The 25,820-nt window shown below is 44.2% G+C and overlaps 1 protein-coding gene and 1 pseudogene across 1 annotated transcript in view; one reads left to right on the top strand and one right to left on the bottom strand.

The window, feature by feature from the left end:
* LOC139275581 (uncharacterized) overlaps positions 1-25,820 on the top strand; it is a 276,054-nt gene that overhangs the window by 138,679 nt on the left and 111,555 nt on the right. Inside the window, exons 23-25 of the mRNA XM_070892751.1 lie at positions 101-189; positions 2,834-2,945; positions 22,806-22,979. Of these exons, the coding sequence (XP_070748852.1) occupies positions 101-189; positions 2,834-2,945; positions 22,806-22,979 (375 nt within the window). The remainder of the gene's footprint in view (positions 1-100; positions 190-2,833; positions 2,946-22,805; positions 22,980-25,820) is intronic.
* Positions 24,141-24,380, bottom strand: LOC139276592 (U2 spliceosomal RNA; annotated as a pseudogene).

Below are 25,820 nucleotides of genomic sequence, written 5' to 3'. Positions count from 1 at the left end.
ATTGAAAACAGTTCCCCTGTTCCATGCACCTCTATTTTCCCATTCAACTTGCCTTGGTTTTTGTATACTGATCTAATTTTTATTATCTGTTTGCTTGCAGCATAGCTGTGATCCAAATCTCATTGTGCAAAGTGTTTTTGTAGATACTCATGATAAGAATTTCCCATGGATCACTTTTTTCACTAACCGGTAAGTGAGTATTAATTGATAAATAAAAGCAGAATATATGTTTAATGAATATGTTACTGTTGGCTGTACTTCAAGTAACATTTTCAGAAAACAGTAATAGTTTTTCTGTATAGTATATCTGAATGTCTTCATTATATATAGTTACTAAAGTTGTTTTTTTAATAACACTGATCAATTGAAACAAACTCCAATTAGATTGTTTAATCCTCGACCTTCAGTCAAAATCAAATCAAATGGTGGCAGTCTGGGAACAACGTTACTTTCTATTTATGAGCCCTGGACAACAACAACTTACATTTATATACCACTTTTAACGTAGTAAAACGTCCTCAGCCGCTTCACAGGAGCATAACAGATAGAAATTGACACTGAGCCACATAGAGATATTAGGACAAGTGACCAAAAGCTTGGCCAAAGAGGTAGATTTTAAGGGAGCGAGGAGCAGTGATTTAGGGAGGAACTTGGCAGCTGAAGGCCCGGCCACCGATGTTGGAGCGAAGGAAATTGGGGATGCGCAAAGGCCAGAATCTGATGATTGCACTCAGCATTTGATGAATGAACCCACAGTATCTTGTGCAGTAATTCAATTGGACCATTTAATAAAAGTCTGTTATGGTAACATAGCTCAATGAGGTTGATTAGCCACATGCATTGGGAGTGACCAAGTGAGTTTACCCCCATTAGGAGAGAGCTGCTCTCTGCTTATAGTTTCCAAAAGGACAGTGTATATTGAATCTCAAACTATTAAACTAATTCATCAAATGGAAAGGGTCAAACTGGTAATATTAACTTCAATCATTTAGAGGGTATGTTCACAGAGCTACTTGGCAGCCATAGACCTTAAAGATGAATCCTTCCCTATTGCCATTTGGTTTCGTCTCGACAAATTCTTCAACATTGCCCCATGAAGTTGGACCCATCGGTATAAATATTGCCCTTCACCCTTTTTTCAGCACCCAAGGTTTACCCGAAGTGCTTGGCTGTTGCCACGCAAACCAGGATGTGATGATTTCATCTCTGCCCATACTTGGGCGACTAGCTCGTCTGTGCTCTTTGGCAGGCTGAAATAGCTGTACAACGGATAATCGATACAGTCCAGGAACTTAGCTTTGTAGATAATCATAGCTGCAACCTAGGCAACGTTTTGGAGACTTGTTCCAAGCTACCCAGCAGAAAGTCTGGACTGGCTGGCCTCTGGACTGGCTTGCAGTAGTTTCCAATTTGATATTCCCTTGGCTGCTGGGTCATAATTTGCAGATGACTTGGTCTGATGGCAACAGTCATTTTTACGATCTTCGTAGTTTGCCAGTTTAGAACGTTGTTTCTTCTTCCCTAATCGGTCGGTGATCTTTACATCAATCTCCTGTCAACTGTTCAGGATCAATCAACCTTTGGCTCGGAATCTCGCATGGTCAGAGTGATGCTATGTTGTCTTGGCAGCAGCCTCTCCTGCAGCTCACAGTGGCAGCAGATGCATTACTGACTGGAGGGGCGCCAACCTTCAGGGAGGTAATGGGCACAAGGTAAATGGGCTTTGGGACTGCTGCTGTCCAGCTTGTGCCCTTCCTCTCTCCTCACTGCTGACAGGATACCAGGAATCCACTCGGAGACCACACCTGGCCCTGCCCAAATTCCATCCCTCCCCAATTCTACCAAACCTCAAGTTCCCCCTCCAGAGATGCCAGGCCAAAGAAACCCCCCTTCCAACCCCATTGCAGTGCTATTAAACCTCAATACTCCAGTTGTGTCAAACCCTAGGACCATCCCCCAGAGCTACTTAAAAGCCCTGGATCAATATCCGGGAGCATCACCAGTGCAGTTAAACTTTACCCCTACCTATTCCCCCCCCCCCCCCCCCCCCCATAGTATTACTAAATACAAGTTACTTATCTGCAACAAGTACATCTTGCATACCATTTTGCATGTTGATCCTCCATTTTAAAAATGGTAACAAATAAAAATTAAATATACAGGTAAAAATGTTATCTTAAAACAAAGACCACTAGTTTATGGTTCTCACAGATGCCCAGTCATGGAATTTGATTCTCTAAGCACTGTTTAAAAATCTCAATACTATGCAATAAAAATAGAATTTGCCTTATTCAGTCACTGTAAATCAGTGACCATGATAATGCATAAATATCCCTATTGTTATAAAACAGCATATTCTGCAATTTACTGTGAGCAATGCCAAGGGAACTCTGCTAGTCATATATTAAAAATGTTGTATATACTAGCACTTCCTGTCTAAGCCTAGGTGTGTTTCATGTGTGGTATTGCACATATACTGTTGCAATAGTATATGTGCAATATCACACATGAAGTGGTTCCCCTCCGTCCGCCCCCCCCCCCCGACATTAAAAAAGAGACTAGCCGAGAACCACGCCTTTAAATATACAAGTGGGTTGATTATTTACATTAGAGAATACTAGAATACAAACCTAATTCATTAACTAGGATACCTTCTTGATATTGTACTGAACAGGTTTAGTAAGGAGAATGCAAAGAGGTCCAATTTTGTACCATATTTAACCATATGTTGTATCACCATCATGTATAGTGTTGTGTAAATTCATAATGGATTGAAGCCTGTCAAAGCTGTTCCTTAACTGAGACAGTGTGTGTGTGTGTTTGATTTTATTAGGTATATCAAAGCAGGATCAGAGTTGACCTGGGACTACAGGTATTCAACAGGGAGCGTGCCTGAAGAAGAAATTCCATGTCTTTGTGGGTCTGTCAATTGCAGGGACAGTATAGTGTGATACTTTTATCAGGTTTCAAAATTCAACATTGTAGGGTTGTGAAATGCAGATGTGATGCTCTAAATCCTACCAGCAAAGTTATCTCCACTCACTGGGAACCAAAATGAGAATAGAAGCTCATATGTCGGGTCTAAATTAATATAGTTCTGCAAACCCTATATTTTGAGATTCTTAAATTTTGGTTGGACAAATAATAACAGTTCTATACTTTTTTTAAAAGTTATAAACTTTATTACCATGCACCAGGAGCATTTATTTGCAATTTAAATGTTGAAATTAATTGAATTAACAGATCTGTTATTACCATGAGACATTTCTGACTTTAAAGGATGTGCATAGAAAAGTAGAATTTTTATGTGGGACTAAAGGGAGTGCTGGGCTACGTATTTTTGAGCGTTTTGTATGCATATCCTTCAAAGAAGGCCTCGCCAATTAAAAATGTAAACATACACACCAGAAGCTCCCAGGTTTGATTCCTGGTTTGTGATGAGATACCTTATCTCAGCTGTTGGGGCATTACAATTGACCTTTACCTCCTAGGCTGGTGAGGTAAAAACTCAGGTGGTGTTTCCACTCCTGAGTGTTATTCAATGACCCATGCTTGAAAATGCATGTGTCAAGGTGGGATGAAGACAGGATCATTCTCTTCTCTCTTTTCCTTAACCCACCACCCCACCTCCACCCCCACCCAATACAGTCAAATAACCTAGCAACAATCACTATCTCGATTTACAAAGGAAGCACAGCCATTTTGGCAAGGTACAAGAATGCTTCTCGTACACCTGGATCAGTATCCAACCATTCAGGAGAGAAGAGAAGATGGGTGGATGAAGAAATTTTGTGATAAAATTAGTAACACTAAATCAAATCCAAACTGTGTTGGCCCTTATCCTGCTGGCACAATGCTGTAATGCACCATCGATGGAGGTTGCAGAATCCAGAAAAGCACTGTTGATAGCCCGTCCAGCATCAATGATTGTCTTTTGCAGTTGCTTGGGTGGCGTATGCGCCTTGCCTCATCTACATGCATAGGTACACTTTGAGAATATGTGTCACTGCAGTTACACTGTTGCTGCACTATTTCTCCGTTCCTTTACCACTTCCTTTTGGTTTTGAGTTGGCAGCCTGCAAAAGAAAAAGGCAAAAAATCTACAAAGCCCAGTCTTGAAGTAGCAGATGCTCCAAATGGTGATTGCCATGTTTGTGGCCTCTAATTGCTTTAGTATTGATTGTGTAAAATCAGTTAAACTACTGGAATGTATTTGACCAAGATTCTGGTCATGGACTGAGACCAGTCTAAACAACAGTTGAAATGTATAGCTACATAATTCTAATATGTCTTTGAACATTTTGTATGTAACCCCTTCAAAGAAGGCCTCGCCAATTAAAAATGTAAACATGTAACTGTAAAGTTCGGAGAAGGCTCGTTTCTGCTGCTAGTTTTCATCAACCAGGAATTTTGTACAGTTGTATTTTGCTTAAGTTATAATATCTACAGTGTACCAGATTGATTCTTAAAGATGCGTTCTGGTTGGCTCTTGCTCTAATTTTTTTTATATACTTGATATTTTGCATTTGATTTGTACAAATAAGTTTCTATTTCAAAATTGTTTGCTAATTTTTGTTTTGGGAGTGCAAATGAAGTGTTGGTTTGTAATATAGCATCTTTTTAAAAATCTCAGTTACGGTGTACAGTTTTTGTATCAACTTCTGCTTGCAAACATTACACATTACTAAATCTTCCCTCCATTACAACAGTGACTATACTTTAAAAAAGTACAATATTAGTGGTAAAGTGCTTTGGAAGGTCGTAACGGGCTATAAAAATGTACGTCTTTTTAAACCTGGTAAATTATAATTGCTGAGTTCACAATGAAACTCGATTGCCATAATGTCCAAAACATGGTTACTGCACTCTTTCTGGAAACTCCAGCACTGTGTACATTACTACTATTTCCTTGAAGTTACTAATTTTATCAACTATTTTCTGTTTCATTTTCTATTCTGAGGATGCTCAGTATCTTCTGAGTATATTAAGTAAACTGTAGAGAAGTGAAAGATGAGCTATATTATAATCATTGGACTAACATCAGTCTCCTTCATATTTTACCTCTCCTGTGTGTAGTACTTCTGTTCAATTTTTATTCTTTCAGTACCTTATTGGTGTCAATTTTAGTCTTTATATATATATATTTTTTTTAAATCAGAACATTGTAGGCAATGTTTATGTTGAAAAGTAGAATAGAATTTGAATTTACAAAGTGCCTTTCACAACCTCAGATGTCCCAAAACACTTTACCGATAATTAAGAACTTTTGAAGTGTAGTCACCGTTGCTGTGTCGGGAAATGACACTTCTTCTAAATCCTTAACCATAGGTTCCACCTCTGTTGTTCTGTGAATTTAACCCATTAAGAGCTACATTTAGCTTAATAGTAACATTACTTAACATAAATTATAGCAAGATCCTCCCATGGAAGTATAGTCAGAAACGTGACAATATCAAAAAAGTAGGAACATAGAACATAAGTTAGTGAAGAGTAAATTTAGAACAGGAAGAGTTAATATACTAGGTAGATGACTTTCAGTAGGCCGAATGACCTTTTCTCTTCCCTGACTCATCTTGTGTTGTAAGATGGGGTAAGATAGCAATTGGTGATAAAGCTTTAAAAATCGAAGCTTAGTGTCACTTTATTATAGGAAGGAGGAAAGATGGGAGGTTGTGCTCTACAGTTTTGAGATCTTTGAAAATAATAGATTTCAATGCAGTGAGAATATGAGTAGGTAAAGCACGTTTGATAGCATATTTGCTCCTTATGAGGTATAAGAAAGGCATGTTTGGAGTAGTACCGACTTGTAGTAGTTTCAAATTACAAAAGGAGGCAGAAGAAAGGTTGTGATGGTAAAATAAATTTGAGGCTAGCAATGACAGAGGGATGGCTGATTGAGCAACAAGCTTGTATCTTGTAGAGGAGTATGGGAAAGGTATTAGAAGTGTTTCTCCAGAGAGGGAGAGGACAGTATTCATGTGTTGGGTGGATTTGCTTTAAGCAGAGTTGAAAATTGTCCTAAGAATAAAAAGAAACTGAGATTCCCTGATGCTTTTTTAAAGAGGTGGTGATGTGGGAATTCCATTTGTGTGATGAGATAGAGAAGCCAAGAATATTGATAAATGAAGACCAAGGCTGAAGCCATGAGAAATAAGAGGTAATAGCTGTTGCGTACACTTGAGACATCAATACGGTCGCAACCGAGACTCCAGGATGGTATGTTGCCTCCCTGGTGCAAGGGTCAAGGATGTCTCGGAGCGGGTGTGCAGGGCATTCTGAAAAGGGAGGGTGAACAGCCAGTTGTCGTTGTGCATATAGGTACCAACGATATAGGTTAAAAAAAACAGGATGAGGTCCTACAAGACGAATTTAGGGAGCTCGGAGCTAAATTTAAAAAGTAGGACCTCAAAAGTAGTAATCTCAGGATTGCTACCAGTGCCACATGCTAGTCAGAGTAGGAATTGCAGGATAGCTCGGATGAATACGTGGCTTGAGGAGTGGTGCACAAGGGAGGGATTCAAATTCCGGGGACATTGGAACCGGGTCTGGGGGAGGTGGGACCAGCACAAACCGGATGGTCTGCACCTGGGCAGGACCGGAACCAATGTCCTCGGGGGAGTGTTTGCTAGTGCTGTTGGAGGGGAGTTAAACTAATATGGCAGGGGGGTGGGAACCTATGCAGGGAGACAGAGGGAAGTAGAATGGGGGCAAAAGCAAAAAAGATAGAAAGAAGAAAAGTAAAAGTGGAGGGCAGAGAAACCAAGGGCAAAAAGCAAAAAGGGCCACATTACACCAAAATTCTAAAAGGGCAAAGTGTGTTAGAAAGACAAGCTTGAAGGCTCTGTGCCTCAATGCAAGGAGTATTCAGAATAAGGTGGACGAATTAACTGCTCAGATAGCAGTTAACGGGTATGATGTAATTGGCATCACGGAGACATGGCTCCAGGGTGACCAAGGCTGGGAACTCAACATCCAGGGGTATTCAACATTTAGGAAGGATAGGCAGAAAGGAAAAGGAGACTGGGTGGCATTGCTAGTTAAAGTGGAAATTAATGCAATAGTAAGAAAGGACATTAGCTTGGATGATGTGGAATCAGTATGGGAGGAGCTACGGAATATCAAGGGGCAGAAAACGCGAGTGGGAGTTGTATACAGACCACCAAACAGTAGTAGTAAGGTCGGGGACAGCATCAAACAAGAAATTAGGAATGCATGCAATAAAGGTACAGCAGTTATCATGGGTCACTTTAATCTACATATTGATTGGGCTAACCAAACGAGTAGCAATGCGGTGGAGGAGGATTTCCTGGAGTGTATTAGGGATGGTTTTCGAGACAATATGTCGAGGAACCAACTAGGGAGCTGGCCATCCTAGACTGGGTGATGTGTAATGAGAAAGGACTAATTAGCAATCTTGTGCGAGGCCCCTTGGGGAAGAGTGACCATAACATGGTAGAATTCTTTATTAAGATGGAGAGTGACACAGTTAATTCAGAAACTAGGGTCCTGAACTTAAGGAAAGGTAACTTAAGGATGGTTTGAGGCGTGAATTGGCTAGAATAGACTGGAAAATTATACTTAAAGGGTTGACGGTGGATAGGCAATGGCAAACATTTAAGGATCACATGGATGAACTTCAGTAATTGTACATCCCTGTCTGGAGTAAAAATAAAACCGAGAAGGTGGCTCAACCGTGGCTAACAAGGGAAATTAAGGATAGTTAGATCCAAGGAAGAGGCATATAAATTGGCCAGAAAAAGCAACAAACCTGAGGACTAGGAGAAATTTAGAATTTAGCAGAGGAGGACAAAGGGTTTAATTAAGAGTGGGAAAAGAGTACGAGAAGAAGCTTGCCGGGAACAGAAAAACTGACTGTAAAAGCTTCTATAGATATCTGAAGAAAAAAAGATTAGTGAAGACAAACGTAGGTCCCTTGCAGTCGGATTCAGGTGAATTTATAATGGGGAACAAAGAAATGGCAGACCAACTGAACAAATACTTTGGTTCTGTCTTCACGAAGGAAGACACAAATAACCTTCCAGAAGTACTAGGGGACCGAGGGTCTAGTGAAAAGGAGGAACTGAAGGATATCCTTATTAGGTGGGAAATTGTGTTAGGGAAATTGATGGGATTGAAGGCCGATAAATCCCAGGGGCTTAAGAGTCTGCATCCCAGAGTACTTAAGGAAGTGGCCCTAGAAATAGTGGATGCATTGGTGATCATTTTCCAACAGTATCGACTCTGGATCAGTTCCTATGGATTGGAGGGTAGCTAATGTAACACCACTTTTTAAGAAAGGAGAGAGAGAAAACAGGTAATTATAGACCGGTTAGCCTGACATCAGTAGTGGGGAAAATGTTGGAATGAATTATTAAGGATGAAATAGCAGCGCATTTGGAAAGCAGTGACAGGATCGGTCCAAGTCAGCATAGATTTATGAAGGGGAAATCATGCTTGACAAATCTTTTGGAATTTTTTGAGTATGTAACTGGTAGAGTGGACAAGGGAGAACCAGTGGATGTGGTGTATTTGGACTTTCAAAAGGCTTTTGACAAGGTCCCACACAAGAGATTGATGTGCAAAATCAAAGCACATGGTATTGGGGGTAATATACGGACGTGGATAGAGAAACTGGTTGGCAGACAAGAAGCAGAGAGTCGGGATAAACGGGTCCTTTTCAGAATGGCAGGCAGTGATTAGTGGAGTGCCGCAGGGCTCAGTGCTGGGACCCCCAGCTCTTTACAACATACATCAATGATTTGGATGAAGGAATTGAGTGTAATATATCCAAGTTTGCAGATGACACTAAACTGGGTGGCGGTGTGAGCTGTGAGGGGGACGCTAGGAGGCTGCAGGGTGACTAGGTTAGGTGAGTGGGCAAATGCATGGCAGATACAGTATAATGTGGATAAATGTGAGGTTATCCACTTCGGGGGCAAAAACACGAAGTCAGAATATTATCTGAATGGCGGCAGATTAGGAAAAGGGGAGGTGCAACGAGACCTGGGTGTCATGGTTCATCAGTCATTGTAAGTTGGCATGCAGGTACAGCAGGCGGTGAAGAGGCAAATGGTATGTTGGCCTTCATAGCTAGGGGATTTGAGTATAGGAACAGGGAGGTCTTACTGCAGTTGTACAGGGCCTTGGTGAGGCCTTACCTGGAATATTGTGTTCAGTTTTGGTCTCCTAATCTGAGGAAGGACGTTCTTGCTATTGAGTGAGTGCAGCGACTGTTTCCCAGGATGGCAGGACATACATATGAGGAGAGACTGGATCAACTGGGCCTTTATACATTGGAGTTTAGAAGGATGAGAGGGGATCTCATAGAAACATAAGATTCTGACAGGACGGGACAGGTTAGATGCGGGTAGAATGTTCCCGATGTTGGGGAAATCCAGCACCAGGGGACACAGTCTTAGGATAAGGGGTAGGTCATTTAGGACTGAGATGAGGAGAAACTTCTTCATTCACCGAGAGTTGTTAACCTGTGGAATTCCCTGCCGCAAAGAGTTGTTGATGCCAGTTCATTGGATATATTCAAGAGGGAGTTAGATATGGCCCTTAAGGCTCAGAGGATCAAGGAGTATGGAGAGAAAGCAGGAAAGGAATACTGAGGGAATGATCAGCCATGATCTTATTGAATGGTGGTGCAGGCTCAAAGGGCTGAATGGCCTACTCCTGCACCTATTTTCTATGTTTCTAACAGTTTTCACTGGCTCATTAATGGACACCAAGAAGACAAAAATGTAGCTGACACAGCTATCACACTGGAAGAGCAGTGGAAGTTGTGTACTCTGGGTTTCTAACAAAGCAAGTTGATGAATATAAAATGAAATCGGTGAAGATTGATGGGGTTAGATAAATGGAGGGGGTCATTGTCATAAGAAAGGAATTGAAGAAATGAGTATTGAGTTAATGGAATTGATTTAGATGACCTGACAACCACAGTTTTATAAAGCAGCTTTAGTAGTGATTATAATTTATCAATGATAAGTAATTAGCTGAAATATGTAAAAGCTGGATAGCCAGTTGGTGATGGATAGAAGATTAGAGTCTAGTCTTTTGTTATTTATAGAGGCACACATTACATACGGTGAGCCCCAAGATAAGCTTGCAACCCTTCCCCAGCCTAATGAAATATATGCATTTATATAGCTCCTTTCACAACCACCGGACGTCTCAAAGCACTTTACAGACAATGAAGTACTTTTGGCATATAGTCACTGTTGTAACATGGGAAACGCGGTCGCCAATCTGTGCACAGCAAACTTCCACAAACAGCAATGTGATAATGACCAGATAATCTATTTTTGTTATGTTGATTGAGGGATAAATATTGGCCAGGACACCAGTGATAACTCCACTGCTCTTCTTCGAGATAGTACCATGGGGTCTTTTACTTCCACCTGAGAGGTTTAATAGCTCATCCAAAAGACAGCTCTGTCAGTGCAGTACTCCCTCAGCACTGCACTGGAGTGTCAGCCTAGATTTATGTGCTCAAGTGGGACTTGCACCCACAACTTTCTGACTCAGGCGAGTGTGCTACCCACTAAGCCACAGCTTGTTAGATCTCTTAATTCCCAATGAAATACGAACTCCGGTTGTAGATTGAATGCAATTTTATTCTGGTAGCAGCAACAAGCTTCTGGCTTTGAGCCAGGCCTTTGTCCTTCTGAGACCACATGGCCAAAATGGCTGTACTTATATTGGGTTCAATTTACAGAAAAGAACTCGCCTTCTTTGACCTTATTGGCTCAATTGATAGTCTGTTAACCTTTAATTGGCTCGCTATCCAAGGTCCTAAAATGTCAAGTTGATTGATGACTTAATGCAATGTGGTCTGTGTTTTCTCAAAACTGCAGCCAGGCTGCAGAGCTTGAATTCTCTATCACAGCTGACTCTCATATGTCACCCATGAGTCTACTCTGCACAAGAGAATTTTTAAAAATTTGTTCATAGCATGTGGGTGTGGCTGGCAAAGTCGTCATTTAGTGCCCATCCCTAATTTCCCTTGCGAAGGTGGTGTGGTGCGTCGCCTTATACAACTGAGTGACTTGCTATGTTATTTCAGAGGGCAGTTAAGAGTCAACCACATTGCTGTGGGTCTAGAGTCACAAAGGCCAGACCAGGTAAGGGCGGCGGATTTCCTTCCCTAAAGGACATTAGTGAACTAGATGGGGTTTTATGACAATCCAGTAGTTTCATGATCACCATTACTGATACTAGCTTTCTATTCCAGATTATTCAAGTCTCCAATTAACACCCACCACCAGAATACAATTCACACCCAATTGCTATACACCACTTCAATACAATTAACAAAACGTATTGTAATTGCTGCAAACGCAGTGGAGATATATTGGGGTACAAAGAATTCTTGATTTCACAAAGGCTAATTGTAAGATTTCTAAATCTCTCTGGGCTTATATTTGACAGTGAGATGATTCTTTCCAAACAATTGGAAGAGTTTATTAAAAACATACACACATGCACATTAGCAGCAGTAATCAGTTACTTCGTTACAACAGATGAGGTTATAATAAAAACGATATACGTTACTTCCCTTTGGCTGGCTGGTTGGACACATGTCTTGCTGTTTTAGCTGGTCTTCAGGGATGTCTCGTGCCGTGTGCTCAAGAGAGAGAAGAGAGGAGAGAAAAGTTCCTGGCTTGCATTTTTATATTCCTCAAGACCATTGTCCTCAGAAATTGGATCTTGGCTCCAGGGCAGCTCCTTATTGGCTCTCCTCTCACATGTGGCTGTCTGGAGGCCAATACACAAAAGCCATGCGGCATCTCTGTGTGCATCCATTTTGTTTCAACACTAACAGGCCTTTCTGTATAATCTATATTTTTAACATTTATACATACACATAATTAATTTTAATCATTAATAAACACTTTAATTCTTACAAACTCCCCACACCTCCTATATCGTAAACATTGAGGGGAAGAGGAAGAAAAGTGGGTGGCCTGACTTGGTCCCCACCTCGTAAGGTGTAGGGGATTTAATAACTGTACGATAACATCTCCAGCGGAGACTCTCCCCTTCCCGTATCTTCAGTGCACCGTCGCTTCTCGAAGCACATTGATGATTGATGATGTTCGTGAGTCATGCTACAGCTCCCGCTTCTCCATCTTCCCTCGGCTTCGGTCTTGGCCAGTGTCGTCCCGACAATCGTGAGGATCCGTAACATGGTCTGTGGGAAACAAGATCTGTATTTACTCTTTGGCAGTTTTTAACTGATTAATGTTGAAACCACTTCTTGTACTTAACACCCTTCTTCCCCGGTAACTGAATCAAATAAACTGTGGGGTTCAATCAGTCTATAATCTTATGTGGTCCCCACCACCTGGGCTCAAAGGCATGCTTCTTTTTCCCATAGTTTGGAATCATTACTGAATCTCCCACCTCGTATTCAAAGGGACGTACTTTCTTGTCAAAGTAATTTTTAATTTGTCTTCTTGACTTCCCCACTTTGGTGGCCACAAATCGATTGATCTGATTGGTGTGATCTATCACTTGTTCCAGCCACTTGGAACTACATGTTTTCATTGTCAGGGGAATCATCCCTGTTAGTATTGAGCCTTACGGGGATTCACCTTTAGTCCCGCCTGAGCCAACGATGTCAAAAGTTTGTGCAAAAGGGACAGATGCTCCTCAATGCTGTCGGTTGCCAGCAGTAGGTCGTCTTCGTACCGCAGGAAGCAGGTAGGGCGGGAAAAATTTTTTAAAATTTGCAGCTATTCTTTTGTGGAATATCATGGGGACATTGTGGAACCCCTGAGGCAAGCATGTCCAGGTGTAGCTCTGGTCCTCAAATGTGAATGCAAATTTGTACTGGTCTTCCCCTTTAACAGGGATACTCCAGAATCCATTGGCGATGTCGAGGGCCGAGAAGTACTTGGAACCAGCAGGAATGTGAGATAATATGGTAGGAATTTCTCTTATTACTGGTGAGCAGGCTGGTGTTACAGAATTTAACTTTTTGTAATCAATAGTCAGGTACCAGCTGTTATCAGGCTTTTTAGCCGGCCATGCGGGTGAATTGGTCGTGAAAGTGCCTGTCCGAAGAACACCCTGCTCGACTAGGGATTTTATGGTGTCTCGGATGTAAGGGTGACTCTCCCTTGGGATGGGGTACTGTTTAATGAATGAGTGGGGGGTGATCCCTCAATAGATTCCTCGCCTGCCATTTTTCCACAGTCATGCTTGCACGTGGCAAACACCGCTAGGTGTTCCCAAATTAATTTTGCCACAGCTTCATTTTCGTTCCCTGGAGCGTCATACTCAGATGGCTTTTTAACAGCAAAAACCGAGTGAGCATCTGAAATTTCTATCACTCCTGTCTTATCTCCCAATCCCATCCAAACACAGTCCTGATTATAATCTATCACCACGCCTTACTGATCCAACACATCAGTCCCTAAAATTCCCCTTCCGTCGGGGGTGGTCATCAGCATAGGTGCTGGGACCTTACAGGTGAGGCTTCCCAACTGAAGTTCAGTGGCCTTCCCTGTATATGCGGTGGTTGTATCACCCTTGTAACTGCTGCAAACGCAGTGGAGATATATTGGGGTACAAAGAATTCTTGATTTCACAAAGGCTAATACATAGTCTAACATCCCATATCCAGCAACTGATTATTAACTCTGCACTTGAACTTCTGCAATACAAGGCATAACATTCCACAAAAGGAAACTGAATCGAAGAGTTCCACAGATAGAAGTGTTTGAATTTTCACTGGGATTATTCCATGCAGAGTTTTGGGATTCCCGTTGTGTTCTCAACACATACATGGAAGACTAACTTAAATGTTAGAAATTCTCGTTTATTATGCTGGTTGAAATATTGTAAAGGACTGACCTGTCCAAAACTCTCCATCACTGTAGAGCGTGAGCTTTGGTGTGAAGCAGGCTGTCCTCATCTAGCCCACTGGTCTGCCAAAGATAGTGGGTGCAATTGTCCAGTTTGGTATCAAGGGTATTTGGGTGGTAAATTAGTGACAATTCTACAAATATAATATATTAGTGACCATCCACCCTTCAATTTTACCTTATCCCAGTAGAAGAACCTCTGGGCTCAAGGTAGGGTCTCCCCATAGCAGTGCCCCTGGACCCAGGGATGGATTAATGGTGCCTCGGGCAGTATCCCGGCCATGGGACCCCTACTCTCATTCACATCCTGCAGTAAATGATATTAGTGAGCTAAGTCACAGGGCACTATACCGAGTACGCATAAGGTCAGGTCGACATCTCGGGTTATGCTCTCATTGATACTATGATGACACTCATTTAATATTTTATGTTTCCAAACAATCAAACCGATACTTTGATGAAACCCTGTATAAACAGTAAACAGCAACGCTTTAATTTTTTTTAATCCTTAACATTTTGAAACTAAATCGACAATGACAGCAATTTAGAACATAACAGCGCAATTTTTTAGGAAGACCATCATTTGTCATTTGCATTCCATTTTCTCCACAGAGGCAATTACAAGTATAACATTACATTGGTCTTTTCCTAGATTTTTGTCAGCTAAGCTCGTCAATGATTTTCGAGAAGTCAAGTTCCCTCAGTACTTCACTCCTGATGCTCATGATTGAAAGGCTATTAAGTCGATCTTGTCCCATTCGGTTCATGACCTCATCCTTGATGCATTTTAGTTTCGAGAAGGACCGCTCACCACTGCAATTTGATACTATTGTGTTCCTAACAAAGATGAGACTGCACACAGGGAGGTTAAAGTAACAGTGACCTCAGTCTTTAATAAGACACTCCAGAGTGAGGAACAGGCCTTAGGGACCGGCTTATATACAATGCTCCCAAGGGACGCTGGGATCCCTTGGGACTTCAGGGGATGAGCTCTCTGGTGGCGGAACATGGGAGAGCATGCTTTACAGATACACAACATCACTCGCCCCCCCCACCCCACCAAATTCAAAGTGAAAACTATTTACAAGGTGAGGCGGTCGGGAGCCTTTCTTTCCCTGGTGGACCGCCTCAGTACAAATGTCTGTTCTGGTGTGTTGGCTGTGCCCTCGCTGGGCTGACGTGTTGTTGGCCCTGCAGGGCTGGTAGATGAGCCTGGCCTTGCTGGGCTGTTGGGCATGATGGGTTTGATTTCCTGGTCCGGGCTGGTGTTGTTGATCCTTTGGGTGTGTGTTGTGGGCTCGAAAAAGGTGGTGTCTGCTGTGGGTTGTTCAGGGCAGTCTATGAACCACAACCTCGTTTGGTCCAGGTGCTTTCTGCAAATTTGTCCATTGTCTAGTTTGACTACAAACACCCTATTCCCTTCTTAAGCTATCACCGTGCCCGCGATCCACTTGGGACCATGTCCATAGTTTAGCACATACATAGGGTCATTCAGATCAATTTCCCGTGACACAGTGGCGCGACCATCGTTTACATTTTGTTGCTGCCGCCTGCTCTCTACCTGATCATGCAGGTTGGGGTGAACCAGCGAGAGTCTGGTTTTAAGTGTCCTTTTCATGAGTAGCTCAGCCGGGGGCACCCCTGTGAGCGAGTGGGGTCTCGTGCGGTAGCTGAGCAGTACTCGGGACAGGCAGGTTTGGAGTGAGCCTTCAATGACTCGTTTAAGGCTCTGTTTGATGGTTTGTACTGCACGCTCTGCCTGGCCATTGGAGGCTGGTTTAAACGGGGCTGAGGTGACATATTTGATCCCATTGCGGGTCATGAATTCTTTAAATTCGGTACCGGTGAAACATGGCCCGTTGTCACTGACCAGTATGTTAGGCAGGCCATGGGTGGCAAACATGGCCCTCAGGCTTTCAATGGTGACGGTGGCGGTGCTTCCTGACATTATTTCATATTCAATCCATTTTGAAAAAGCATCCACCATCACCAGGAACATTTTACCGAGAAACGGGCCCGCATAGTCGACATGGATCCTCGACCATGGTCTGGAGGGCCAGGACCACAAACTTAGTGGTGCCTCTCTGGGCGCGTTGCTCAACTGAGCACATACGCTGCATTGCCGTACACAGGACTCTATGTCAGAATCGATACTGGGCCACCACACGTGGGATCTAGCTATCGCTTTCATCATTACTATACCCGGGTGTGTGCTGTGGCGATCCGAGATGAACGTCTCCCTACCCTTTTTTGGTAGCACTACGCGGTTACCCCCCAACAGGCAGTCTGCCTGAATGGACAGCTCGTCCTTTTGCCGCTGGAACAGCTTGATTGGCTCTTGCATTTCAACGAGGATGCAGTATACAGTTTTTTACTAGGGACAGCAGAGGATCTTGGCTGGTCCAAGTCCTAATCTGGCGGACCGTGAAAGGTGATTTATCATTTTCAAACGCTTCCATGACCATCAACAAGTCTGCGGGCTGTGCCACTATCAACAAGTTTGCAGGCTGTGCCATTTCTACCCCCGTGGTGGGCAATGGTAGCCGACTGAGAGCATCTGCACAGTTCTCGGTGCCTGGCCTGTAGTGGATGGTATAGTTATACGCTGATAGCACGAGTGCCCACCTTTGTATCCGGGCTGAGGCATTAGTATTTATCCCCTTGTTTTCAGCAAACAGGGATGTGAGGGGCTTGTGATCTCTTTCCAGCTCAAATTTGAGGCCAAACAGGTACTGATGCATTTTCTTTACCCCAAACACACATGCCTCTTTCTCAATCATGCTGTAGGCCCTCTCGGCCTTAGACAAGCTCATGGAGCATAGGCGACAGGTTGCAACTTCCCCACAACGTTAGCTTGTTGTAATACACACCCGACTCCCGTACGACGACGCATCACATGCTAGCACAAGTGTTTTACACGGGTTATACAATACAAGCAGCTTGTTGGAGCATAAAATGTTTCTGGCTTTCTCAGAAGCAATTACTTGTTTTTTTCCCCATACCCAGTTCTCACCTTTGCGCAATAACACATGTAGGGGCTCTAAAAGGGTGCTTAACCCCGGTAGGAAGTTACCAAAATAGTTGAGGAGTCCCAGGAACGACCGCAGCTCTGTGACGTTCTGTGGCCTCTGTCTTGGCGTCTGTGGGCCGAATGCCATCTGCCGCGATCTTTCTCCCCAAAAACTGCACTTCTGTTGCCATGAAGACGCATTTCGACCTCTTCAGCCGCAGCCCTACGCGATCCAGTCGCTGGAGGACCTCCTCCAGGTTTTGTAGGTGCTCGACGGTGTCCCGACCCGTGACCAATATGTCGTCCTGAAAGACCACCCTGTGTGGTACCGACTTGAGTAGACTCTCCATGTTTCTCTGGAAGATCGCTGCAGCCGACCGAATTCCAAACAGGCATCTGTTGTAAATGCAGTCCCTTGTGCGTGTTGATGCAGGTGAGGCCCTTTGAAGACTCCTCCAGCTCCTGCGTCATGTAGGCCGAAGTCAGGTCGAGCTTGGTGAACGTCTTGCCTCCTGCCAGCGTTGCAAATAGGTCGTCTGCCTTAGGTAGTGGGTATTGGTCCTTTAGCGAGAAATGATTACTAGTTACTTTATAATCGTCACAAATCCTGACCGTGCCATCACTTTTGAGTACTGGAACAATCGGGCTGGCCCACTCGCTGAATTCCACTGGGGAGATGATGCCCTCGCATTGCAGCCTGTCCAGCTCAATTTCCACTCTCTCCCTCATCATGTGAGGTACCGCTCACACCTTGTGGTGGATGGGTCATGCCTCTGGGACCAAGTAGATCCGCACCTTCACCCCGGAAAAGTTTCCAGTGCCTGGCTCAAAAAGGAAGGAAATTTATTAAGAACCTGGGTACATGAGGCCTCATCGACATGTGATAGCGCTCGGATGTCATCCCAGTTCCAGCAGATTTTGCCCAGCTAGCTCCTTCCAAGCAGTGTGAGGCCATCGCCCAGGACAATCCAGAGTGGCAGTTCGTGCACCGTGCCCTCATAGGTGACCTTGACCATGGTGCTGCCCAGGACAGTGATAAGCTCTTTGGTGTACATTCTCAGTTTCGTGTGGATGGGGCTCAGGACTGGTCTGAATGTCTTGTTGCACCACAATCTCTCAAACATCTTTTTACTTATGATGGATTGGCTAGCGCCAGTGTCCAGCTCCATGGCTACAGGTAAGCCATTCAATTTTACGTTTAGCATTAGAGGTGGACATTTCGTTGAAAATGTGTGCACCCCGCGTACTTCAGTATCTGCCTCCTCTCTCTCAGGCTCGAAATTGCTTTGATCCACCATGGACCGATCTTCCTCTGCCACGTGATGGTTAGCAGGTTTTGCAGAGCTTGCAGCTCATTTGCAAACTCATTGGAGGTGCCCCATTGTTCCACAGCTCTTGCAAACATACCCTTTGCAGCGGCATGAATAGGCTGAATGGAAGCCTTCACAATGCCAACAAGGTGTGAATTGCCTAGCATTCATCCTTTGTTGGGGACTCTGAGTCATCTAAGTCACCTGAGGCCTGCTGGCAGTTGCAGACTCGTGGGTTCTGCCCTGTACATTTCTGCTCGCAAACACAGTTCCAGTTAATTTATGAACATTGCTAGAGATTTGTTTGGTGTTATCACTGGTGGACATAAATGCCTGTGCTATTGCAATGGCCTTACTGAGGGTCGGTGTCTCTACAGTCAAAAGTTTTCGTAGGATGATCTCGTGGCCAATGCCCAGTACAAAACAGTCTCCGAGCATTTGCTCCAGGTAGCCATCAAACTCACATTGTCCTACAAGTCGCCTTAGCTCGGTGACGTAGCTCGCCACTTCCTGACCTTCAGATCGCTGGCACATGTAGAACCGATACCTCGCCATCAGCACACACTCCCTCGGGTTAAGATGCTCCCGAATCAGTGTACACAGCTCCTCATACGACTTATGTGTGGGTTTCACCGGAGCCAGAAGATTCCTCATGAGGCTGTAGGTCGGTGCCCCGCAGACTGTGAGGAGGACCGGTCTCCTTTTTGTAACACTTCCTTCTCCGTCCAGCTCATTGGCTACAAAGTACTGGTCTAGCCGTTCGACATAGGCTTCCCAGTCCTCACCCTCCGAGAAGTTCTCCAGGATGCCCACAGTTTGCTGCATCTTTGCGGTGGATTCGTATTCTCGTCGCCAGTTATTGTGTTCCTAACACAGATGAGGCTGCACACAGGAAGGTTAAAGTAACAGTGACCTCAGTCTTTAATAAGACACTCCAGAGTGAGGAACAGGCCTTAGGGGCCGGCTTATATACAGTGCTTCCAAGGGATGCTGGGATCCCTTGGGAACATGGGAGTGCATCCTTTACAGATACATAACAGATACCATCATCAACAAATATATCCAAAGAGCTATTTCAATGTTAGAAAAGGTTTGGGTGAGGGCATGTGTATGGAGAAATTGGTACATTCTCAGCTCTGCTTACTTAGTTTGTTTGACACAAATTGAGGTTTAAAGCTCTGTTGAGGATGCCACCAAGCCAGAATACTGGATGAATTTACTTTCAATCATAGGTTCCAGATCTTTGGTATAGGAGCGGGCAAGATTTGCTGCGGTTTGCTTGATCTCATGAGTCAAGAGAGCGGCTAGCTTGGACAGGAATCCAAACTTACAGTTGATTTCCTTGTATGCTTCAAGGCGGTGTTTCAAGATACTGATAAGTTGATCAATGATGACAAGGAACACTTCAGTTTTGAATTTCTCCTTGGGTGACAGCACAGTGTTTTCAGCATCTCCATCATCACAGCGGCGGTTGCATACCCTGACACACCTCTGAGCTAAATTGTACTTTTGGCCACACAGTTTAATCCCTAGGTCTTCGAAGTCCTCAAACTCTATCCACTGGGTCTTGACAAAATCGACAAGGGACTTGAGTAAGGACACCATGATATTCAGATTCTTGAAGCGAGAGATTGGTCAGGTGAAAGCGCTTCAAGACTGTTCCGAATAACAATGAGAATAGCTGAATCCAGTTCGCCCAGTTTGTCAAGGATCAACTGAGCTTCATTTCAGCATTCAACTTTCTGTTCCATGTCAGTTGCCAGGGATTCCAACACTTCGCACATAGAAGTGGAACCTTTGAGCAGGGCTGACACTGGTTCATACCTTGCTGACCATCTAGTAGCAGAAAGCTGTTTGACGACAGACAGCCCTAAAAGCTTTAGCTTTTCATAAAGCAGTCGCCAACGATAAGTCAATGCAGAGAGAAAATTGTACAACTTTTGTACAATGTCAAAAAATCTGTCAATCACTGGACTGCATTCGACACTGTTTTTCCCCACAAGGTTGAGTGAGTACACTGCGCAGGCATAAACATCGCATATGGGCATTGCTCTTTGATCGTTTGACACCAATGTATTTTCCACTCATATTTGAAGCATTATCATAAGATTGTCCGCGACAATTTTGTATGTTGATCCCATTCTCATCCAGAAAGGCCAGTATTATTTCTGTTATTTCTTGTCCAGTATAAGAACATAAGAAATAGGAGCAGGAGTAGGCCATTTGACTCCTTGAGTCTGTTCCGCCATTTAATAAGATCATGGTTGATCTGATCATGGACTCAGCTCCACTTCCCTGCCGTATGACCGATTATCAGCAAGAACTTTAGGAACCTTTCCTCAGGACCAGTCAGTAGAACAATACGGATGACAAATGTCAGCTGGCCTGAGTGTGTGATAGCTGGCGTTGAATCAACAGATATTGAATAGAACTTCGCTAATTTCAATTTCTGGATAATCGTCTCAAGTACTTTGCCATCCATCATACTAATCAGTTCTTTACAAGTGGTGGAAGATTATTATGAAGTATGCCCTTTGCAAACCGCTTGATGTGTTCAGCAAGAAATGCATCGTAATTTGCGAGAACCTCCAACACACCCAGATAATTACCATTACTTGGAGACTCAACGATTTTGTCTCTGCCTCGCAATGAAAGACCTCATTCACAGAGAAACATTATCACACAGACAGCCCACTCTAGCACCTTGCTCCAGTACTGCCATTCATTTTCAAACGGGAAGACAATATGGCCATCCACACAACCAATGCCTGCTTGTCTAGTGCACATTACTACCATGGCTTTTCTATGCTGGTGGCTGTTTTCATGAGATGAAATCCCCTCATCTCCATGCTTCCAGTCATTAAATCCATGAGTAAAGTGGCTACTTGTTTGTGCTGTAATCTTGCAAGCAAAGCAATATACTCTACCGTTTGAAGGTAAATAACTGAGCCATTTTGCTCCACACATTCCCCTGTCAGCGGGCGCACACGTGTGAAGAAGGACTTCGAGCAGTATCGGCAACATCCTTCCGTGGCATGAATCACGCCAAAGTTTTGGAAGTCTTTATCATTGTTTCGGCAGTCCTCACTACCTTTTGCAATCCAATGGTTTTGCATATCTTCTGAGATATTGTCTCCCCACAGCCCAGTGTCACTCGAAAGTTGTGTCTCTTTCAGCTCCGTATGCGCCAGTTGGTTTCATCTTCAACTTTTTGGACTTGGAGCTCCATCTCGCCCAACTCCGGGTCCCGTGCCACTCGTGGTTTCGTTGTTGAAGTTAACTGCACAGCGTTGTCTTGGCCTTCATCTTCATGATCTTGAGTTTTTAGTTGAAAAAAATTATCTAGTTTAAGCAGTTTAGCTACTTCTCGTCTCTTTGGGCGCTCTTTCCTTTTTCTTGCCCCCGATTTGTGTGCAGAATACATCTCTAGAAAAAGGGCATCTAGAGTCTGTTTACATCAAGTCGAGAATAACATGCGCCTAAGCCCCCATGGCTTTGCTCCGCTCTTGCTATGTCACTTATGTCAATACTGTTTACCCTTACCCTTAATCCCACCCATATGGGCCCCACTCTATGGTTAGGCCTCGCCCCTATCTCTTTAATCTCCTCCAACCCTCTGAGATCTCTGTGTTCCGTCAATTCTGGCCTCCAATTTTAATCGCTCCACTACTGGCGGCTGTGCCTTCAGCTGCCGAGGGTCTAAGCTCTGGAAGTCCCTCTTTAAACCTCTCCACCACTCTATCTTCCTTTAAGATGCTCCTTAAAACCTATCTATTTGTCCAAGCTTTTTGGTCATCTGTCCTTATACCTCCTTAAGTGTCTTGGTGTCAAATTTTGTCTGATAATGCTCCTGTGAAGCGCCTTGGGACGTTTTACTACATTAAAGATGCTATATAAATGCAAGTTATTGTTGTTTGACTGACATTGTATTTTGTGGTGTCAATGCAGCCTGAATCTGGAGTCTGGGTTTGACCTTTTTGGAGTGCAGTGCAATGAGAGCCATGCAAAGCCCAAACTGCTTTACATCCATGCTAAACTTGCGTTGTGAATATATGGTAAGTGGGGGAAAATGTTTCAACTGGCGTTTGGTTTGTTCTGCACAATCTACAATTTGATATCAAGTTGAAAGCTTTAGAGTACCTCAGGTCTTATGATTTCACGCGTTAGCATTAAATTATACCATTTGGAGAGAAAAAAATCCAGTTACGTATTGATAAAGTGAGAGGAATACAGATGAAAAGTACCAGCAGTATAAAGCTGGTACATGGGGGCATGTGTTTGATTTTTAAAGGTGGAATGCGCAGAATGTGTGTGAGCAGTAAGAGGAAGTGGTAATGTAATGCAAATAGGGCAAGAAATACTGTTCTCTTTAACCGACTGACCGACAGCATTGCTGCTTACACAACGTTTGTTCTGTTTGTCCAGCAAGCCAGGTTGAGGTAAGGAGTGCCGATCGATCTATGTCTGTCTCCTCCCTCCCTTTCTCCGCACAGACGACCCCCTGGGGAAATCGAAACTGCTGCGTTCAAAAAGGAAACAGCGGGGGAGAGATCCTCTCCGGGAAACAAAATCGAAATGAGTCACACTGAGAGAGATGCTTGACGCCAGTGGAAGGAACCCATTTTCCTGCTGGGGGTGCCGCCTGGTATACGTGTCCAGTGCCGGATCGACAGCAGTTGGGCGAATATGAGCGAATGTCAGCTGTGTTTGAGGTCTGGAGAAAACAAAGAGACCGGGAAACTCTTCACTGATGGCAAACTGGCTGTACATCAGAACTGCCTGGTAGGTGGAGTCGCGCAGGGTAACAACAGCGGGCATTCCTGCATGTATCCGCTGTACTTTGTTCGGTAAGGGGATTTTCGTGTCCGCGATTCTTTCTTAAGTCTCCCAGCTTATTTCTTTTCAAATAACTTTATTTTAACTTTATCTCTGAGCGCTGCAAGAAGTTGTCTGCTTTCTCAGCTCGGAAAAAATGGTCTCTCTCACACACACACACACACACACACTGAGGGTCCATTACAGTTATACACAGTTAGTCAGTTAAAGAAAGAAAGACTTGCATTTATATTGCCTTTCACGACGTCAGGACGTCCCGAAGCACTTTACGCCCAATGAAGTACTTTTTGAAGTGTAGTCATTGTCTTTTTCTTCTTAGGCAGTCCCCTGGAGTTGAGGATGACTTGCTTCCACACTAATATGAGTTCTCAGGTAACAGATGAGACCAATGCGGGACCTACAGTCTCTGTTACAGTTGGGGCAGATGTGTTTGGGTTGTCGTGCGCTCCTTCCGCTGTTTGTACTTGGCTTCCGCGTGCTCCTGACGAAGATTCGAGGTGTTCGGCACCTTCTCGGATGCATCTCCTCTACTTTGAGCGGTCTTGGGCCAGGGATTCCCTAGAGTCGGTGAGGATGTTAAATCTTTTCAAGGAGGCTTTGAGGGTGTCAGTGAAGTGTTTTGTCTGCACTCCTGGGATTCGCTTGCCATGACCTAGCTCGGAGTAGAGTGCTTGTTTCAGGAGTCTAGTATCGGGCATGCGGACGATGTGGCCCGTCCATTGGAGCTGATCGAGCGTGATCAATGCCTCGATGCTGGGGATGTTGGCCTGAAACGCTGATGTTGGTGCGCCTAACTTGCTAATTAATTTTCAGGATTTTGCAGGTACCGTCCTCCTGACGAAATGCTTAGATCATAATCTTGTCATAACCAACACCTTGTTTCATCAGAACGACAAGTACAAGGCCTCATGGCAACACCCTCGATCCAGGCACTGGCATCGGCTAGACTACGTCATGGTCCGAGAGAGGGACCACAAGGACAATTTTTTTTTTTTTTTTTAATTCGTAGCCAATCGTTCCAATTCTTTGTCAAATCACAAACGCCAGAGGTCACCTTGCACACGCCAAGGATCACTCTGCGCCAATGCTCTTAGCCAAAAGGCCTAGAGCCACTGCACCGTTCCTGGAAGTACTGCAATACCAGGTTCGTGCCATGGAGGTGGATGGGTCAGGTCCCCCACACACCTCCGTGGAGGTGGATGGGTCAAGCCACCCCACCCACCTCCTGTTTCCAAAAAAGCAAGCATATACCTTCCTGATCCAGGGAGAACCACCCGGAGGTCATGGTGGCTACTCCCCTGTCAGGTCAGTTACGCATGATCTTAGCCAAAAGGCCGAGACCACAAGGACAACTGCATCACCTGTGCCATGACAAGAGCTGACTATTGCTGGATTGACTACCGCCTAATCCACTCTGTTATCTCCATCAACGTAGTCTCAAAACAGCCGCGGCGGCAGAAACCATGCCGCAGAAAAATCAACGCTGAAGCACTCAAAGACCCTGCAAAGAAAGCCCTATTCAGCCAATGCCCCACAGACAACCTGACGACTCCCAATGAACCAGAGCTGCAGAATATCCACAGCGCCTGGTCTGCCCTCAAGTCCACCATAATTAGCACATGTGAAGAGACTCTTTGTTACTCTACCAGAAAATATCAAGACTGGTTCGATGGTAATGACCAGGAGATCCATGAGCTAATAAACCGCAAACGCCAAGGCATTCTTGAATTGGAAACAACACCATAACTCAAGTGAAAGAAAGCAGATCTACAGACAACTGAAGGCTGTTGTCCAACAAAATACTCATGACCTAAAGGACAGGTGGTGGGTGGGAAAAGCGCAGGAAATCCAACAACTACCCGGCAATCACAACGTGCTTGGATTTTTTAGCACAGTCAAGACCACCTACGGCCCAAGCACTCAAGGTCCTAGTCTACTGAGAGCAAAGAACAGAGAAGTGCTCATCAAGGACAGAGAGGCAGTCAGTGCCCGCTGGAAGGAGCATTTCAAAGATCTCCTTAACCAAGATTCTGTCTTTGATGTGAGTGTCCTTGACTCCATCCCACAATATGCTACCTGCCACCACCTCAGCACAATCCCAGCCCGGCATTAGGTTGAATAGGCCATCCGACAACTAAAAAACAACAATGCATCAGGAGCAGATGGAATCCCCGCTGAAGTACTAAAGCATGGTGGAGAATTACTCTTGGCATGAATCCATGACTTCATCTCTCTTATCTGGAAGGAGGAGAGCATGCCAGGGGATCTCAGAGATGCCGTAATGGTGACCATCTTCAAGAAAGGTAACAAGTTTGACTGTGGTAATTACAGAGGAGTTTCCCTGCTGTCTGCCGCAGGAGAAATCATCGCAAGAATCCTCCTCGATCGCCTTCTCCCCAGTGGCTGAAGAACTCCTCCCAGAGTCGCAATGCGGATTCCGCCCACTAAGGGGCACAACAGACATGATCTTCACCGCGTGGCAAATCCAAGACATGGCTTTTTTTTGACCTCACAAAAGCCTTCGATTCTATCAACCGTGAGGGGTTATAGAGTGTCCTTCTGAAATTCGTTTGTCCTCAAAAGTTGCTGTTGTAAACGCGGCGGCCAATCTGTGCACAGCAAGCTGCCACAAACAGCAATGTGATAATGACCAAATCATTTATTTTGTTATGTTAATTGAGGGATATTGTCCAGGACCCCAGGATAAATACCCTGCTCTTCTTCGAAATAGTGCCATGGGATCTTTTACATCCACCTGAGGGAGCAGACGGGGCTTCAGTTTAACGT

The sequence above is a fragment of the Pristiophorus japonicus genome, chromosome 11 (genome assembly GCF_044704955.1).
Source record: "Pristiophorus japonicus isolate sPriJap1 chromosome 11, sPriJap1.hap1, whole genome shotgun sequence".
NCBI classification, from domain to species: Eukaryota; Metazoa; Chordata; class Chondrichthyes; family Pristiophoridae; genus Pristiophorus; species Pristiophorus japonicus.
Note: the sequence above shows the minus strand (reverse complement) of the source record. Positions and strands in the feature narration are given on the sequence as shown.